This window comes from Cuculus canorus, chromosome 16 (assembly GCF_017976375.1).
Source record: "Cuculus canorus isolate bCucCan1 chromosome 16, bCucCan1.pri, whole genome shotgun sequence".
NCBI lineage: Eukaryota > Metazoa > Chordata > Aves > Cuculiformes > Cuculidae > Cuculus > Cuculus canorus.
This window is the reverse complement of record NC_071416.1, coordinates 7436495-7453562: the sequence shown is the minus strand read 5'-3', so window position 1 is coordinate 7453562 and position 17068 is coordinate 7436495. Positions and strand designations below refer to the sequence as shown.

Genomic DNA, 17068 nt, shown 5'->3' with positions numbered 1-17068 from the left:
TTCTTGGACTTCAGTAAAGCCTTTGACACAGTTTCTCACAGCATTCTGCTTCAGGAACTGTCAGCCTCTGGCCTGGACAGGCGCACACTCTCCTGAGTTGAAAACTGGTTGGATGGCCGGGCCCAGAGAGTGATGGACAATGGAGTTAACTCCAGCTGGAGTCCAGTTACAAGTGGAGTTCCTCAGGGCTCAGTACTGGGTCCAGCTCTGTTCAATGTCCTTATCAATGACCTGGATGAAGGCATTGAGTGCACCCTTGGCAAGTTTGCCGATGACACTAAGCTGGGAGGAAGTGTGGATCTGCTGGAGGGTAGGGAGACTCTGCAGAGGGATCTGAACAGGCTGGACCGCTGGGCCGAGGCCAATGGCATGAGGTTTAACAAGACCAAATGCCGGGTCCTGCATTTGGGGCACAACAACCCTATGCAGTGCTACAGACTGGGGGAAGAGTGGCTGGAGAGCTGCACAGAAGAGAAGGACCTGGGGGTGCTGGTTGACAGCCGACTGAACATGAGCCAGCAGTGTGCCCAGGTGGCCAAGAAGGCCAACGGCATCTTGGCTTGTATCAGAAACGGGGTCACCAGCAGGTCCAGGGAGGTTATTCTCCCTCTGTACTCGGCACTGGTGAGACCGCACCCCGAATACTGTGTTCAGTTCTGGGCCCCTCACCACAAGAAGGATGTTGAGGCTCTGGAGCGTGTCCAGAGAAGAGCAATGAAGCTGATGAGGGGGCTGGAGAACAAGTCTTACGAGGAGCGGCTGAGAGAGCTGGGGTTGTTTAGCCTGGAGAAGAGGAGGCTGAGGGGAGACCTTATTACTCTCTACAACTACCTGAAAGGAGGTTGTGGAGAGGAGGGAGCTGGGCTCTTCTCCCAAGTGACAGGGGACAGGACAAGGGGGAATGGCCTGAAGCTCCGCCAGGGGAGGTTCAGGTTGGATATCAGAAAAAAATTCTTCACAGAAAGAGTCATTGGGCACTGGAACAGCTGCCCAGGGAGGTGGTCGAGTCGCCTTCCCTGGAGGTGCTTAAGGAAGGGGTGGATGAACTGCTTAGGGAGTGTTAGGAATGGTTGGGCTCGATGATCCAGTGGGTCCTTTCCCACCTGGTGATTCTGTGGTGAGACACTGGCCCAGGTTGCCCAGGGAAGCTGTGGCTGCCCCATCCCTGGAGGTGTTCCAGGCCAGCTTGGATGGGCCTTGGGCAGCCTGAGCCAGTGGGATGTCCCTGCCCATGGCAGGGGGGTTGGAACTGGATGATCTTTAAGGTCCCTTCCAACCCAAACTATTCTATGATTCCATGAATCTTCCAATGCTGTCCAAGTAGAGACTGGGGAGTTGAAAGCTGTGGAGGAATATTGCTTAAGAGCAGCTGCTCGCCTTGCGAGCCCGGGCAAGTGGAGCTGATTTTGTCTGAGGGGCACCGGTTTGCTGCAGTCGCAGCAGTTTCCCGTGTGGCGTTGAGCCCCTGAGGCGATGGCGCGGGGGCGTCTGTGAGCTGTGTTACCGGCTCGAAGCTCTGGGCTGGCCCCGGGGCTTCCCCAGCACCCGAGTGCTCCGGCCCTGCCGCCGCGCTCACCCGCCATGGCCGAGCCTCGTCCCAAGGCTCCTGCGGGGCGGCTCCCGGGGGTGACGGTACGGGAAACGCGGCGACCCCGGAGGCCACCGGGCGACCGTTCTCCCGCCCGCCGAGCGCTCGTGGCCGCGGCCCCGGGGCGCCCCCGCCGCTCTCTGCTGCCGCCTGGCGGCCGAGAGGCGGCGCTGCGGTGCCTGCGGCTGAGCACTGCCCGGGGGCACCGACAGGGCCGCAACGCGGCGGTGCTGTCCCGGGAAGGGCAAAGCGGGAGGGGTGGGCTGCGAGCGGGAGGGAAGCGCTCGGCGCTGTCCCGGTCACGGCGCTCCCGAGAGCTTTGCCCCCCAGAGCCTCTGGGCGAGCCCTTCCGGCCCCGCCGCCGGACGGACTCGCTCGCGCGCCGGGGGACTTTGCTGGATCACCATCGCGGGCAGATGCTCAGCAGGGAAATATTCCGGACAAAGCGCCGGCGTCTCGCTCGGGGTCAGTCGCGGTCGTGCCCAGAGAAGGAGCGCTTTGCAACGCTCCGGAGCGCGGCAGCGGGTGAGGGTTGTGCGGGCAGCGCCGTGGGAGCTGCTGCTCCGCACCATTCGGCGCCCGTTCGTGTCGATCCCCCAAATGGATAAAAGAGTCAAAGCGGCAAAAATAGCTTGGCCGGGGCTCAGGGGTACCGCAGCAGGGCTTTCAAGATCTCGCCGCCGCTTTCAAAAGCGGCGCTTTTCCCCTTTTTCCCACCCCAGTTTCCCACGGCGGGGGCTGAGCCGCGCGTCCCTCGCAGCGCTGCAGCCAATGGGCGCCGTGGGGCGGGCCCTGCAGCGGGCGCTGCCCCCGCCTGAGCCGCGCGGCGCTCCCAGAGCGGCGGCCAATCGCCCCCCTGCCGAAAGGGTTTTTTTCTCCAGCTCTTTTATGCAGCAGGAGGGGCCATCCCCTCCGTAAGCGACACCCCCTCTGGGCACAGGGAAGCCCTGGCCCTGCGGTGCCCGTGCCAACACCCACAGCCCCCTCCAGCCTGGGGAACGCAGAGCGAGTGGAAACCTCAGCTCTGCGAGTGCCTCCTGTGGCCACAGCAAACGCAAGGTTGAGAGAGAGAGCTTGGCTCGGAACCAACATTGATAGAACTTTACTTAGCTAAAACAACTTAAAACAACAGCCTAATCTTCCTAATAATCTTCTTCATCCTAATCCTCTTCATATCCTTCGTCTTCATCATCACCTTCGTATCCCTTATCATCTTCTCCATAACCTTCTTCATATCCCTCATCATCTTCTTCAGTCTCGTACATTCTCGGTCCAGAACCACCCCCCTGGAAGGGAAGCAGGGGGCTAATTGGAAACTCCTCCCTTCCCAAAGCGGATAGGCGCTCAGGGCAGGTGCGTGGTGGCTGTTGTGTCACCAGGACAAGGGGTCTGGCCCCCAGCCCCAGCCTGCCTGAGGGCAGCGGGTGAGGAGCACTTGCCTGTCCTGGTGGGTCTACCCACATCTCCTCTTCCTCCTCCTCTACCAGTTCCTCCGTCTCAATATCCATCTCCATGTCTACTTCCATCAGTTCATCCACTTCAAAGTCCTTCCTCTCATCTCCATAGTTGGCAACCATCTTTGCATTCTCCGTTATGAAGTTAAACAGCCTGAGCCAAAAGCCAAGCAGAAAAGTGCGTTGGTCCCACCATGGCCAGCCAAGGGGACCTGTGGGATGCAGATCTTTGCACCACCGCCCCCTTTTGCTGCCTGGGGAGAACCATGAGGCAATGGGGCTCCTGGGCGCGTCCCCAGGCAGGAGCCGGCTGCAGGCTGAGCGGCTCCTTTGATGCCAGCACCTACCAGAAACCATGGGGCAGGGCCATCAGCTGGAGGATCCTGCGCTTCCATTTCTTCATCATTTGGGTGGTTGGCAAGGTCTTGCGGATCTGGCAGAGCAGAGAAGACAGGAGTGAGCAGCCCTGCTCCCTGCCCAGAGGAGCACCCTGTCCCCCCACCCGCCTCGGCACCCAGAAGCTCCTTACTCTCCTCAGGTGGCTTTTGGTCTCCATCTCCATCACTGGGAGCAGGGGAGAAGGGCTGGGATGGGATCAGGGGAGAAGGGCTGGGATGGGATCAGGGGAGAAGGGCTGGGATGGAAGCAGGGGAGAAGGGAAGGCTGGGAGCAGGGGAGAATGGGTATGCCAGGAGTAGGGCAGTAGGGATGCTTTGGGAGCAGAGGAGAAGGGCTGTGTCAGGTGGAGGGCGGTTGGGCTGTGTCAGGTTCGGGGCAGAAGGGCTGTACTGGGAGCAGAGAAGGGTTGAGGTGAGAGCAAGCAGGAGGCATCTCAACAGCAGGGCAAACCACTGCGTTGTGCTCGTTGCCCGGCACTGGCAGGTCCACTGGAACACGGGCTGTGACATCACAACTCTGTGACATGGGAGCTCTGGGGCCAAGTGCATTGTGGGTAATGGGGGGACCCCCCCCTGCACCCCCCCGTTATTGATGGCTATGGGGGTATTAAGATGCACCCCTTCAAAATTAATAATCCCGACAAATAATACTTCACTGCTGCCCCACGAGGTCCTTTCTGACTGTCCTATCACGCCTGGCAGCCATTCACACCCCTCCAAAAGGTTTTTCTCCAGCTATTTCATGCACTAGCTGAAGTTGAGCTGCTGTTTTAGGGATGGTCCTTCATAGTCGCTGATATGGGCCTGCATTGTGCAGCACGCGGTGCAGAGCAGTGCACAGGGACCTTTCTCGAGTGATGGGCGCAGCACTGAAGGCCATCCTGTGGTTCAGGCCTACCCGGGATGCTCCTTTTCCCTCCAGCTGTAGGGCTACAATCGCATTGCCCATCTCTGCCATACAGCAGATCTCTTTACGACGCCCCCCCTGCCAAAAGGGTTTTTTCTCCAGCTCTTTTATGCAGCAGGAGGGGCCATCCCCTCCGTAAGCGACACCCCCTCTTGTGGTTAAGAGGTTGAGAGAGAGCTTGGCTCGGAACCAACATCGATAGAACTTTACTTAGCTAAAACAACTTAAACCAATAGCCTAATCTTCCTAATAATCTTCTTCATCATAATCCTCTTCATATCCTTCGTCCTCATCATCACCTTCATATCCCTTATCATCTTCTCCTTCACCTTCTTCATATCCCTCATCTTCTTCTTCACTCTAATACATTTTCAGCCCAGCACCACACCACTGGAAGGGAAGCAGGGGGCTAATTGGAAACTCCTCCCTTCCCAAAGCGGATGGGCGCTCAGCCCCACCTGCTGTAGGGCTACAATCGCATTGCCCATCTCTGCCATACAGCAGATCTCTTTACGACTGCCCTTGCCGATCCCCATGCCCCAACCAGAGCTTGTCAGATATTTAACAAGTGGGTTTTGCCTAGCTTTTCTTTGGGATGCGGAGACAAGCTGTACCCGTCCTTCCAGAAGAGATCTGGAGGTACAGAAACACCAAGGAAATATCCAGCCCCTCCTCAATCACCAGGGCCAGCCCAGTCCCCAGGAAGCACCTTTGGGGCCTTACAGCCACGCACCACTCATCGTCCTCTGTTCCTCAAGGTCTCGCCTGATACGGGTTAGTGGATGAGCAGTCATAAGAGTAACCTCAAGGCAAAATTCCAGCCACAATTCCTGCAACCTCTCGACAGGTTCAGGTGGTACCAACAGGGCCATCCATCACAGTCTGTTGGCAAGGCTGGAGCTTGTCTTCCTGGTGACATTTGTTCCAAGACGACTACTGCAGACCACCCAGCTCTGCTGGGACGGGCGATGCCCTCTGCATTGGCTCTGAAGCCGGTGGGACCCTTTGACGCCGGGCAGCGCGGGTCCAGGTGAGCAGCTCTTGCCCTCGGGTGCAGCATCAGGAATTCCCAGGGCCTGATCAGGAGCCTCCCAGCGCAGCCCAAGGGTGTTCGGACAGACCTCAAGGGAGGCACAGGCTCCTTCTTTTCACGGAGCGGCAGACTCCAAGGGGGGGGTCTGGTAAAGAGTCTTCCAGCTCTGTGTAGAAAGTCTTTCAATATTAAAAAAAAATAACCCTATTTAAAACCAGAAGAAATCACGTTAGCAGCTCTTCAGCCATTAAGATGGAAACATTTGAACAGCACTGTGTTAGCAAGCGTCAGTCACCTTCATTTCTGACAGAATTAAAGCCCCTGACTGGTCAAGCTACGCATCGACTGGATTAAATCAAAATGTGGATGAACTCTACAAATGTTAAATTGATACAGGGTATTAAAATAAAGGTAATCCTATTCAGAAGTCCTTACTTCCCTTTTTCTGTCTTAGCTGTATATTCAGCTACAACAATGTTTTAAAGATAAAGGCTTTAGCTCTGTGACTTCATTAAAACCTTCTGGGCCTCTCATCCCCTTCCCAAATAACGTTGCAAAGAGAGAAAGAACTGAATGATATATGCATAAGATAAAATTGGAGCAAACCAGTCCTGCCCTAGAGCTGCAACCCTGCCCTCTCTGGCGGTGTGGGGCACCAAAGGGGCACCTGAGCACGCGCAAGGGCGTCTGCTCTTCTTGCTGAACCCCAATGCCGGTTTATCTGCAGTTTGCAGGGAGCTGTAAATCCCTCCAGCCCAGCTCATGGCAGGGTCTTTCCTACCTCCTCGGGCTTTTGTAGTATGATGAGCACCCTGGGATATGACTACAGTGACTCACAGCAACAGCCAGTGGTTCTTGTGGCAGTGGGTGGATGCCAGCAACTGCATTCACCGCAAAGGCGGAGGAAGGGAGCGATGCTCGCTGCATCCCTGGAGAAGCAGCCCTGGAATCCAACCACTCTCATCCGGGGTAGGACATGGCCAAGGAGCCTGCCAGCTCCTGCCGTGCAGCCAAACCCTGACCGGATAGAACCTTTATGCAGCCCAGCTCCCCCTACCTCACCTTCCTCCCTAACCCTGCAGAGAGGATCATTTCTCAGCAGCCCATATTCCTTCCAGGGTGTTTATGGCTTTTCTGTCTCCCTGCTGTCCCAGGCTAAAATCACCCCTTTTAAGGGAGACGCAGACCACGGGTCGCTCTGGAGTCTTGCCTGCTGCTGGCTGCAAGCTGCTCCCTTGCAATGTATCACCTCATTTACTGGGAAAGCAGCCTTGCCTTGTTTTGCTCTTGACTCCACAGTTTACTGATGGAGGCAAGCTGCAGCTCACTCCCAGCCCTGTCCACGCACTCCTCCTAGAGAATAAGACCTGTTTTCACCAGTGAGTGATCCACCTGCCTGGCACTGGCTTACCTTTCCCTTAGCACTGACTGCTTCTCAGCTCCATCTGCAGTCCCCAGCTCCGACTCACCTCCCAAACCCACCTGAGCAGGAACAGCTGGAGGAACAAGTCATGTTACATTTTCTCCTGATGACCGTTGAGCTTTGATGCTGGCTTCCCTGGGGACTTTTGGCCAGAGCCAGGCTCTGTGTCCTGGAAAGAAGAGAAGTCATTCCTACTTGAGCTTGTGACCTGAATCTCCAGGGGACACCTCCCAAGGACTCCGGTATTTGTGGTTTGGGTGAGGGCTCTTGACACAATACGGTGCCGCCAGCCTGTGCTGGAGGCACAAGGGACACCGGGATGCTGCGGCAGCCAAAGCAGACCCTGCAGGTATCCGGTGAGGCCTGTTCTTAGGGCTCCCTCCCACAAGTGGAGACTCTGCACTGACCTCAGCATCCCCTCTGTCCCCTCTTGCCTTTTGGCCAGGGTCAGGCATGCTTGGGCACAAGCAAAAAAAATCATTCTGTGGAGCTGGCTTGCCTGCAGTCATTTAATTGGAATAAAATGGGTGCCCTGCTGAGCAGCACAGCTTGTGCTGAAGAGCCAGGATGAGTCAGGCACTGTGCCGATGATATCAGTGCTATTCCAACCCCTTCCCAGTAAGGCAGGACGGAGGGGTCACAGCAGCGGGGGCCCTGCATGTGTGTCACTCCGTGTGGGCAGCACCCACGTGCACCATCCCCACTGCATGGACTCAGACTGGGGCAAGATTTAGGGAACTTGGGGTGCTCCGGGGGGACCTTGCACAGTTTCCACGCCTCACAGTAGTATCTGGTGCCAATAGACACAGACATAGCAAAGACCTGAGCTAATTCCCCAACTTTGCCTCCTCTCCTTTCCGCTGGGAGGGCAGGGAGTCAGTAAGGACGGTGGAGGATGGCTGGTGCTGCCCGGAGGCCATGCCAGACCATCCTGAGCTGAGATTTGCTCCTTAGAGCCCATGAGCAGCGCTGGCCTCCTACACTCAGGTGGAAACGGTCAGGCAGGACTCAGGGTGCTTTTCAGATAAAGATAAACATTCACATAGGCAAAGCTCATCCCTGGGAACCACTGCCATGTGTGTGGGATAAAGCCAGCAGCCATGGGCAAGTGCACAGGGTATGGGCACCGGCTCCTCAGCAGAAAGCTGGGGTTTGGCAGCAGAAGCTTCCAGGAGGCAAGGGGGGGGACAGCCAAGCAACAGTAGCCAAAACAGAGCTGGGACACAAACAATACCCAGTTATCTCTAGTCATCCAGACAGTGGGAAAAACACTGAGAATGGGGCAGGCGGGACTCGCCACAGAGACTGGAAACTCCCTTTCAGCCAGAGAAAAGGGCAGAGTGGACATTCGCCCTGTCCAGGCTGGGCAGTGGCTGGGCTGCGGGCAGAGCTGGCGCTGGGCACAGCGAGGCACTGACTCACCCTGCTGAGGTACGGGAAGGAGGCGAGTGGCCAAGTCCACTTCTCTGCCAAGGATCGTCCCTGATCTGCAAGGCTGAATGGGGCACAGGACACCCAAAGTGGGATCTGCTGGAGGATGAGGGTCTTAGGCTAGGGGTGAGCTGGGGAGGGGGCCCACAGTCCGTCCACGTGGCATATCAAACTCTCTCCAGTGTGATCGCATAAGCTGGGCATTTAGAGGAGAAAAGCACTAAAAGAAAAGAGGGCATGAATGGTAACTGTGCTCCCTGCCCTGCACAGTCCCCTGCTCACCGGGTGCCATGTGTGGCAGAGCTCCTGCCGCAGTGGGGCACCTGCAGCCCAGCACGGTGGGGCTCACAGCTCTGCCTGGGGCAGTGGTGGATGGGGGGATGCTCTGGAGGGACCCTCCTTGGGAGCATGGACCCTGCATGGGGGGTTTCTATGGGTCCTGAGAATGTAGAGACCCTCCATGAGGACTGGGTACTGTGCATGGGGAGACCCTGCACTGGGACCCTCTGCAAGGACCCTCCATGGGAACCAGGGATGCTGCATGGGAACTCTCTGCAGGTGCTGGGAAGGCAGAGACCCTCCGTGAGGATTTGGTACAGTGCATGGGGACCCTGCATGGGGACACTGCTGGGACCACCCCTGGTGACCAGGAACCCCGTATGGGGATCTTCGTACCTCCTTGCCTCTCTCCTTGCCTCTCCTTGTATCCCCTCTCCATCACATCGCATCCCCCTTCACATGGGGACTCTCTCCGGGTCCCAGGAAGGCAAAGACCCTCTGTGAGGACTGGACACGGTGTGTGGGGACCCCGCTCTCCACGGGGGCAGAGACCCCACATGGGGACTCTCTGATGGGACAGTACCTGGGGACCGGGGACCCTCCACGGGCATCTCGGCATCCCCTCGCCTCCCTCCTGGCATCCCCCTTCGCATGGGGACTCTGCGGGTCCCGGGAAGTCAGAGACCCTCCGTGAGGACCGCCTACGGTGCACGGGGCCCCTCTGCAGTGCCGCTCCTGCCCCCGCCGCAGCCGGTGCCCCCGGTGCAGGGCGGGCGCCGCCGCGATGCCGCGGGGATGGGCTCGCCGTCCCCGCCCCGCGCTGTCCCCGCCCCGCAGCGCAGCATGGAGCGGAGGGGGGGTGAGCCCCGCCGGCCCGGCCCCAGCCCGGCCCGGTGCCGCCCGCAGCCGCCGCATGTCGGGGCCCGGGGCGCAGAGCCGCAGCCGGCGGCTGCCCGGTAAGTGCCAGCCGCGAGGGGAGCGGGCACCGCACCGGGAGACAGGGCTCGGGCTGAGCGCGGACCCTCGCACCCCTCCTGCAGCCTCTCGCGTCTCTCTTTGCATCCTCTCGCATCCCTCCTCGTACCCCCCTGCATCCCCTCATATCCTCCCCGGCAGCTCCTCGCATTCCTCTTTGCACCCCCTCGCCTCCCTCCTTGCATCCCTCCTCGTATCCCATCACATCCCCCCCGCATTCTTCCACCCCCCTCCCCCGAGTCCTCTCTCATCTCTCCCCACGTCCCCCACCCCCGCATCCCCACCCCCCTCATCTCTTTCCCCACATCCCCATCCTCTCTCAGCCCTTCTCTCTCTCCTCACATCCCCCCAGCATCCCCTCTCATCCCTTTCCCCGCATCCCCATCCCCTCTCATCCCTCCTCTCTCTCTCCCCACATCCCCCCAGCATGCTCTCGCCCCTCTCCCCACAACACTCGCCCCATGCCCCCCTCTCCCCCCTGCGGAGCCCCCCGCTGCTCTGGCACCGCTCCCCAGGCTCCCTGCTGCGATGGGGATGCTGGCGGAGGGGAGCACCTGCCTGGGAAGCGTCTGAGCTCAGGGACCTGTTGGGCCACGGGCTTGTTGCGGAGTGACATTGGTGTCCCTCGGAGCCCCAAAGGCTCCAGGAGGAGTGGATCCCCACACACCTGCAGGATTTAGGGGAAGAGAAGGCTGAGCAGAGCAACCACATCAGTGAGTGGTGGCGGAGGTGATGGGGGGGCTGCAAGGGGACAGCTTGCCATGGATCCATGCCTGGGGATGCTGTTCCATGGGCTCCACGCTGCCTTCCTGGCTTTCTTGTCCTCATGCCGCTTTCTGCGTGAATTGAAGCAGGGCCCCATAAATAGCAGGGTCTTATGACACAGCCTCTGCTGGGGAAGGAGGGCTGGGCGACAGCGATATTTTTAGTTCTGAGACGCAGGGGATTTGGAGATGGTCTCGGAGGAGCACAGGCGATGAAACCGCTGCACAGACAGGGGTTACGAGGTGCCATGTCCTCCCTCTCCAGTTCTTCCCTATCCTGCTTTTCCCAGCAAGTGGCTCTGCCAGAACCACTGCCTCCCTTGCGCTCACTCAGTGCTTTTCCTCTTACCAAGGCTACGGTTATTTTTGCTGTGCTGCAACACGAGGTCAGACGTGCCGATCGAGAAAAGACCATGCAGGGAATTAACGCTCAGGCAGCCGGCGTGTCCAGGCATCCTGTCTCTGTACCGCCTCACGCTGCACGATTCTATGGGGCATTCCCAGCTCTCCATGCCTGCTGCTTCACCCAAGGCTAACGGAGCTGAAAGCCTTTGGGATTTACCCTTGTCCCTCAGCAGTTTTTCTGGGGCAGGGTGATAAGGAGAGGGTTGTGATCTCTGCAGGGTCTCCTGGAAGTTGTTGTGGCAGCCGAGGAGCTGTGTTTTCCACCCACCCGATCTCCTCGCAGCACTGCACACAGGGACCAGGAGAGCAAGGCGCAGTCTGGCAAGCCAGGCAGCAGGCGGGTGCCCCGAGCCTCTCTCAGGGAGCAGAGTCAGGGGTTCAGGCTCTGGGAAAGTGCAGGGAGAAGGGCAAAATGTAGCTGGGTCAGCCCCAGCTCTTTCATGCACCATGGAACTTATGCCTGGAGCGACCTCTCTCAAACCCTGCTCTGCTCCTCATCACCCCCTGTTCCCTTTCCACAGCTCAGGTTATTTTTCAGGACCTTCTTTAAATCTCTGTAATTACTGTAAGGTACTGCAGAGCCGTGGCCTCAAGAAAAGGCCATACCCATCCTTTCTTGGCCTTGTGCCTCTACTAACAAGCCTTTTCCCATCCCCAAATACATCCCTCCTGTTCACCAGCACAGAGGCAGGGGTGTGTTGGGATCCCATGGGCCAAGGAGGAAGGAAACATGCCTCCCCTCCCAGCAGAAACACAGCCAGACCACTGAACCATGCTCCAATCTGGGTCCGAGAGCACTCTTAGGTGGTGGTCCCAGCACCCGCAAGCCCTGTCTGGCCTTCACCCCATGCTAACTGCAGCCCAGGAATCGCTCCTCTCCCAGCCTGCTTTGGCAAGGGTGCGGATGGGAGAGCTCACAGTGGTTTGGTTCTCAGCCAGCCCTCCCGTGCCTTTCCCCACCACAGCAGTGTCCACAAGCCCACACTGTGTGAGGGCTGGCTCCTCGGCGTGCCCCAGCCAGGACCAGGGACCAGCAGGGCTGGTGCCCTTGCCCGCAACCCAGCCCGTGGGCGGCTGCCTGGGAGCAGGCAAGAAGGAAATCCCTGCCTGCACGTCCTGGGGGAAAAACCTGCCCTGCCCACTCAGCCTTTGCACCAGGGTTTGGCCCCGGTTCCTCTCCAAACTGCGCCGGCTAATAAGCCATGAGAGCCGGAAGGATCTGAAGGCAGTGGGGCACTCGGTGCCATTGCAGCCACGCTGGGCGGTTCAGCCAGTGGGGAAGAACTGGCTCTGAATGCTGATAAGCCTCCAGCCCCTTGGCTGAGCAAGCTTTAGTAATAACCATGACAATAGTAATAAAAGCCAGGCCACCAGCAGGTACCGACAGATCCCCCACGGTGCACAGGGGCTGCATTGTGTGTGCGAACGTGTCCCGCGGTGGGAACATGCCAGCCGGATGAGACAATCCCAGCGACTGACAGCCAGGGAGTGTGACCGGCCGTCACATGGGGAAGGGCCGCGGCAGGGAACGCCGCTCTCCTTTATTTCCCCATAAGGGTTGCTGAGAGGCAGTGACAGTAATAGGGTTGTTTGTTCCCCCCAGGCCCGGAAGAACCCCGGGAAGGAGGGAAGGCTCCATCCCCGACTCTCACCGTGGTCACGGGTCACGCAGGGCCGAGCACAGCCCAGCTGCTGTCACCCGCTGCCGGCGTTCCTTACATAATGGGATCTCAGTGCTCGTGCCCGACTCCCCAGCGAGAGCTTAAAAACAAGTTCATAAACAGGTCTCGTTAATTCCTCCCTCAAGAGAAATCCCAGTGCCCACAGGAATGCCGCCACCAGCACCCACTCCAACTCTCCCAAGCACCCTTAGCCTGAGTATCAGTCACGTGCCAGTGAGAGATGGGCAGTGAGTGAATTCATGGCACGGATCAGCCACACTCACAGCTCTCAGGGCAGCACTCGCTAGCATTTTGGTTTATTTTGTATTTGCACTGCAGGATTTAGAGACTTGTTACCTCCAAGCTGGGGTCCCTTTGGCAGGATGCCGCACAGAGACCTCATCTGTCACCTTGAATCTTGGAGCCAGCGCAGCCTTTGCCCTGACCCAGCCTCCCTACAGCTGGAGCCCGATGGGCTCTCCTCCTTGTGAACCCTGGCGGTTTGCCATGGATTTGGCACAGCTGGGCTGGGGGGCAGAGCTCTGCCTGGAAGAGAGAGGACAGGGCTGGCTCCAGCTGCTGAAGAGAACCAGCTCCATAATCAGCGCCCTGGTCACCTCCTCCTCATGCCTGGCTCCATTCTCTTTTGCAACTAGCGCAAGAGGCAGGAAGTTTTTGCCTTCGGCCAGCGGAACTGGGCTGCAGCCACCAGTGAGCCTTGTGAAGAAAGCTTCACCGGCACAGTGTGTTCACCACCGCGGCTGTCAGCCTGAGCACTGCATGGCACACCAAGCCTCTGCACCAGAGCAGGCATAGGTCAAAGATACCATGGCAAAACCCCTTCAGGCAGCAAGGATCGTTGCCCCAGGCATCACAGGAAGACGCTGAGCAGCTGGAAGAGGACCATGGTCTCTTCCAGAAAGTGTGTGGTGACTGGCCCTGAGTCACACTGCACTCCCACGCTTTGCTGCAGGCAGAACCCAGCCTCCTTGGGCAGGGACCTGCAGATGCTGGGGTTTAGCTGAAGGATGACCCAGAAACAGGGTGCAGAGAAGCCCTGGCAGGGCTCTTGTGAAGCTCTTGGGACATCAATCTCCAAGTTGTCTCACCAGGCCCACAGCCTCTCTCCTATTTGGGCCCTATGCTGCTCTATATTGCTGCCAGACAGCTCCCCAATATCCTCACCCCCACTCCTGCCAGACAGGGTGGGGATGGTGCTTGTTCTGTTCCCTCCTCCCCAGCCTGGAGGAGTGGAGAGTTTGGGCCGTGCTCAGGCAAAGCAGAGGATGATTGTTTGGTTTCCTTGGTTACTGCACTGCCTGTTCCAGTAATCACATTTTCCTTGTGCCGGCTGGGCCAAGAGCAGCAGAGAGGAAATCTGGACTGGGTGAGGTCAAACACCAGCCTGGGAACAGCTGGGGCCACCAGCCACAGCCCCTCTGTGCCATCTGGGTCCTTACTGTTGCAGATACCCAACTTGAAAGGGAGGTACCAGGCCCAGGGATGCATCAATAAGCTCCTTCAGCAACAGCCCGAGGGCTCCCCTTGCTCCCTCCCGTGTAAGCCAGGGACACAGGCACCGCACTGGCGTTGAACTGCAGAAGGAATTACAGGAATGATAATGTTTGTGCAAGCAGAAGCCAAGCTGGCTGTGCAAGCCGGGGATGTGAACAGGAGAGCTTGCGAGCGTGGGTGCAGCTGTATTTATAGCAGCAGCGGCGGCAGGGGTGCACGTGTGCAGGGGTGACAGGGTTGAGATGCCTTTTGTTCCTTATGCGTCCCTCAGCCCAGAAAGCCTGGAACACTTAACACCAGTTCTTGTCCTTGGGAGTTTCCCTTGTTTATTAGCGTTCACACACCACCCCATGCTTTGTAGCGTGGAAACTGAAACTTGAACATGTGCAAACTGTGGCTGATCTCATAAAAACACCCTTTACCCCTTGATAACTCACTTCAGCAGCCATGAACATAGCATATGAGATTTCAGCTCCTGCCTGCCCTGCATCTCAGAAGAGAGATCTGAGGCTGCAGCACAGCAAGTGCTGGTGACGCTGCCGTTCTGGTGTGTAACATCTATTCATAGTGACTAAATCAATGTGTACTAGTAAAGCATGGCTGTATCGCGTGAGCTGGGACAGACAGAAGGGCCTGGACAGCCCTACTTAGACCGAGCCTCCTCACCTTTCTCCCCAGCTGACATGGAGCAGGCGCAGCGGAGCTTGGATGCAGAGCAGATGCAGCAACAGCAGCTAAAATTACGGGACCGGCAGAAGTTTTTTGAGGAGGTTTTCCAGCATGATGTGGATTTCTTCTTCCCTATGTCTCACCTGCAAATAGAGCATCGCAGACGTAAGTGCTGCAGACACCGGTATGGGGCTGGGGGTGTTTCAGGGAACAATGAGATGAGTGCTAGATCAGTGGGACATCTCCCGTTTTAAAGACAGCTGGGGACATGTGTCCTGTGCTGACAGGATCACACACACGCTGTGTGTGGGCGTGCTGTGTATTACTCACACTGCTTAACTGAAATCACCGCGCATGGGTACCCACGCTGGCACCCTCCGTAGTCACTGGCTTCAGACAGGCTCCTCCAGACAGCAGTTTGCAGCAGGAACCAAGACTGCAGTGAAGCAGCAGGGGCTGCCAAAGGAGTGTTTTAAGGAAGCATGATTCTCCTAAGGAACTCTTACCAGCAAGTGGAATTCAGTTTCCCACAGCAAGGCTGGCCCCTCCTCAGAGTCCTACTTGCACAGGGTTCACAGGGCCCTTTGCTGGGCGATCACCCTCACCTTTCCACTGGCCTCTCTCTGCAGCCCCCTTAGGCAGCATTTCTTCCATGGAGGTAAATGTGGACATGCTGGAGCAGATGGACATGATGGACCTGTCAGACCAGGACACTGTGGACGTGTTTCTGGGCTGTGGGACAGAGGAGGGCAGCATTGCTGGACCCCGGACAGGTACGTGCACACTGAGCCTTTCCTGCCTCCACCTCCTAGACTGTCTTTCCCCTCAGCCCTGTCCACCCCATGTGCAGATCCACACACATCTGTACAAGGACAGCCACTTGGTGCTGGGCTCTGTGGGGCTGGAGGGACCATCCCAGTATTTGCCTCCACAACTTAGAGGCGCAGATCCCTGGAAATACCTTACGCTGCAGAAGTCAGGGGAACTCGGGCACTTTCCAGAGTCTTTGAACAAATTTTCTTATCCTGAAGTCCATCTGGAGCAGCAAGTGTCTGGTCATGATTTCCCAGTTCCCCACCACACTGCAGAGCTCAGTGTGCAGAGCAGAAAGGCTGCAGGACCCCTCCATCTCCTAGCCAGACCTCGGATCCTGCAGGGAAAGCTTGGGCTGCCAGGATCTTCCTCCCCACACACACGCTGTGCTGATTCACCAAGGCCAAGCCAAACACCTCCTTGCCTGCTGCAGCTGATGGCCTCATGCAGCATGGCTCTGAGCCGTGTTTCACACGAGACGGAAGAGGCTCCACTGCCAAAAACGGGGAAGGAATGTGCGGCACTGCCCAGAGCCAAGTTGTGGGTGTGAGGTGGGGAATGGCCAAGGCAGCCACATCAGGAGCAGCCAGGAGCAGCTGGGGAAGCGTAGCCTGCTGAAGAATAAGTGTTGGGGGGGGAGGGCGGATTATCCATGAAACTGGGGGAGGGAAAACACCTAGAAGCCTTTTTCTTCCTTATTGCTTTCTCCAGAAGCAGATGCTGACCAGTGCCCAGAGGAAATCACCCTGCAAGTGCCCAACACAGCTGAAAGCAAGTCACGTATCTCCTCCACATCCTCTGTCTCCACGGATCCGAACAGCCTGGACACCAGCGAGGAGGGGGCTGAGACCCCCGTGGTACAGTCAGATGAGGAGGACCTGCAGGAGGACAGTCCCAAAGAGCAGCAGGCAAGAAGCTAGCAGACAGCTTTGCCCTGCTCCCAGCTTCCTCCATACGGACTTGCCAGCCTGGAGGAAGGAAAGCTGCTGGCACTTAGTAAACCCTATCCTGGACTGCTGCCCTGCGGGAGGGAAGAGAAGGTTTTCCCCTCCTCTTGCTCCGCAGGTTCTCTTGGCAGCCAAGGGAGAAGGAAAGGGGTGTTGTAGGCTCCCCAAATTAACTCTTCAGGCTTTGCTGCTAACACTCCCTGCTTGACTCCCCCAAAACGCTCAGCATCCCACAGCTCCACCATTCCCAGAAAGCCATCCCTTGGGATCCCAGCCCCTCCTGTCCTGCTGACAAAGGTGCTGTCAAGACAAGCGTTTAACAATGGCGTACAGAGAAATAACAAGGATCTAAACAAGCAGTGGGTGTGTGTGTTATTGGGAGAAAACAGCACTGGGGATGAGGGTTAGGCGGGGACTGCAGGAGGGAGAGTCCTGTGAAGCCAGTGGGCTAAGGGTGCAGTGCAGGAGAGCCCAGCGATGATTCCTGTGCCTCAGGTGGGAGCAGGCAGCACGGACTTCAGCAGAGATCGGCTGCTGTTAGCGGAGCAGCTCGGGTGATGCCTCCATGAGGGAGAGAGAGGGCCAGTGGCTGCAGCAGACACAGCCGCCCCAAGCAGGGCCACTGGTGACCTGTAACTGCCTGCCAGGAGTCTACCAGGGGATCCCCATGCAAATTGGCTCAGTGGAGAAGAGCAGTGCACACAGGCAGCAGCCGCTGCTTCCCAGCACGGCACGATGGCAGCAGCCCTGGCTGGAGGCCGATTCAGAGGACTGGAGGAACAGCCATCAAAATGAAGCTGTTTTGC

At 57.9% G+C, this 17068-nt stretch overlaps 1 protein-coding gene and 1 long non-coding RNA gene across 3 annotated transcripts; one reads left to right on the top strand and one right to left on the bottom strand.

The window, feature by feature from the left end:
- Positions 1-5447: 5447 nt before the first annotated feature.
- LOC128853789 (uncharacterized) lies at positions 5448-9275 on the bottom strand. 2 transcript variants are annotated; one of them, XR_008452542.1, is made up of 4 exons: positions 8910-9275; positions 8226-8430; positions 6850-6972; positions 5448-5584 (listed from the first exon to the last, which is right to left on the bottom strand). It is a non-coding gene; the product is annotated as an uncharacterized LOC128853789 (long non-coding RNA). The 2 variants fall into 2 exon arrangements; XR_008452541.1 differs by having other exon boundaries at positions 8226-9268.
- A 7-nt stretch (positions 9276-9282) lies between these two features.
- LOC104057052 (dysbindin domain-containing protein 2) lies at positions 9283-16621 on the top strand. The gene is made up of 4 exons (XM_054081153.1): positions 9283-9469; positions 14512-14667; positions 15132-15275; positions 16027-16621. The coding sequence occupies exons 1-4, from the start codon at positions 9298-9300 to the stop codon at positions 16233-16235; spliced, it is 681 nt and encodes a 226-aa protein (XP_053937128.1). The 5' UTR covers positions 9283-9297; the 3' UTR covers positions 16236-16621.
- The last annotated feature ends 447 nt before the right edge of the window (positions 16622-17068 follow it).

What these genes read in the sequence shown, in the direction of transcription:
- LOC104057052 (XM_054081153.1), top strand. Translation starts at nt 9,298, where the DNA reads ATGCCGCGGGGATGGGCTCGCCGTCCCCGCCCCGCGCTGTCCCCGCCC. An exon ending in CCGCAGCCGGCGGCTGCCCG is followed by an intron (nt 9,470 to 14,511) that starts GTAAGTGCCAGC and finishes CTTTCTCCCCAG; the next exon opens with CTGACATGGAGCAGGCGCAG. An exon ending in CATTGCTGGACCCCGGACAG is followed by an intron (nt 15,276 to 16,026) that starts GTACGTGCACAC and finishes TGCTTTCTCCAG; the next exon opens with AAGCAGATGCTGACCAGTGC.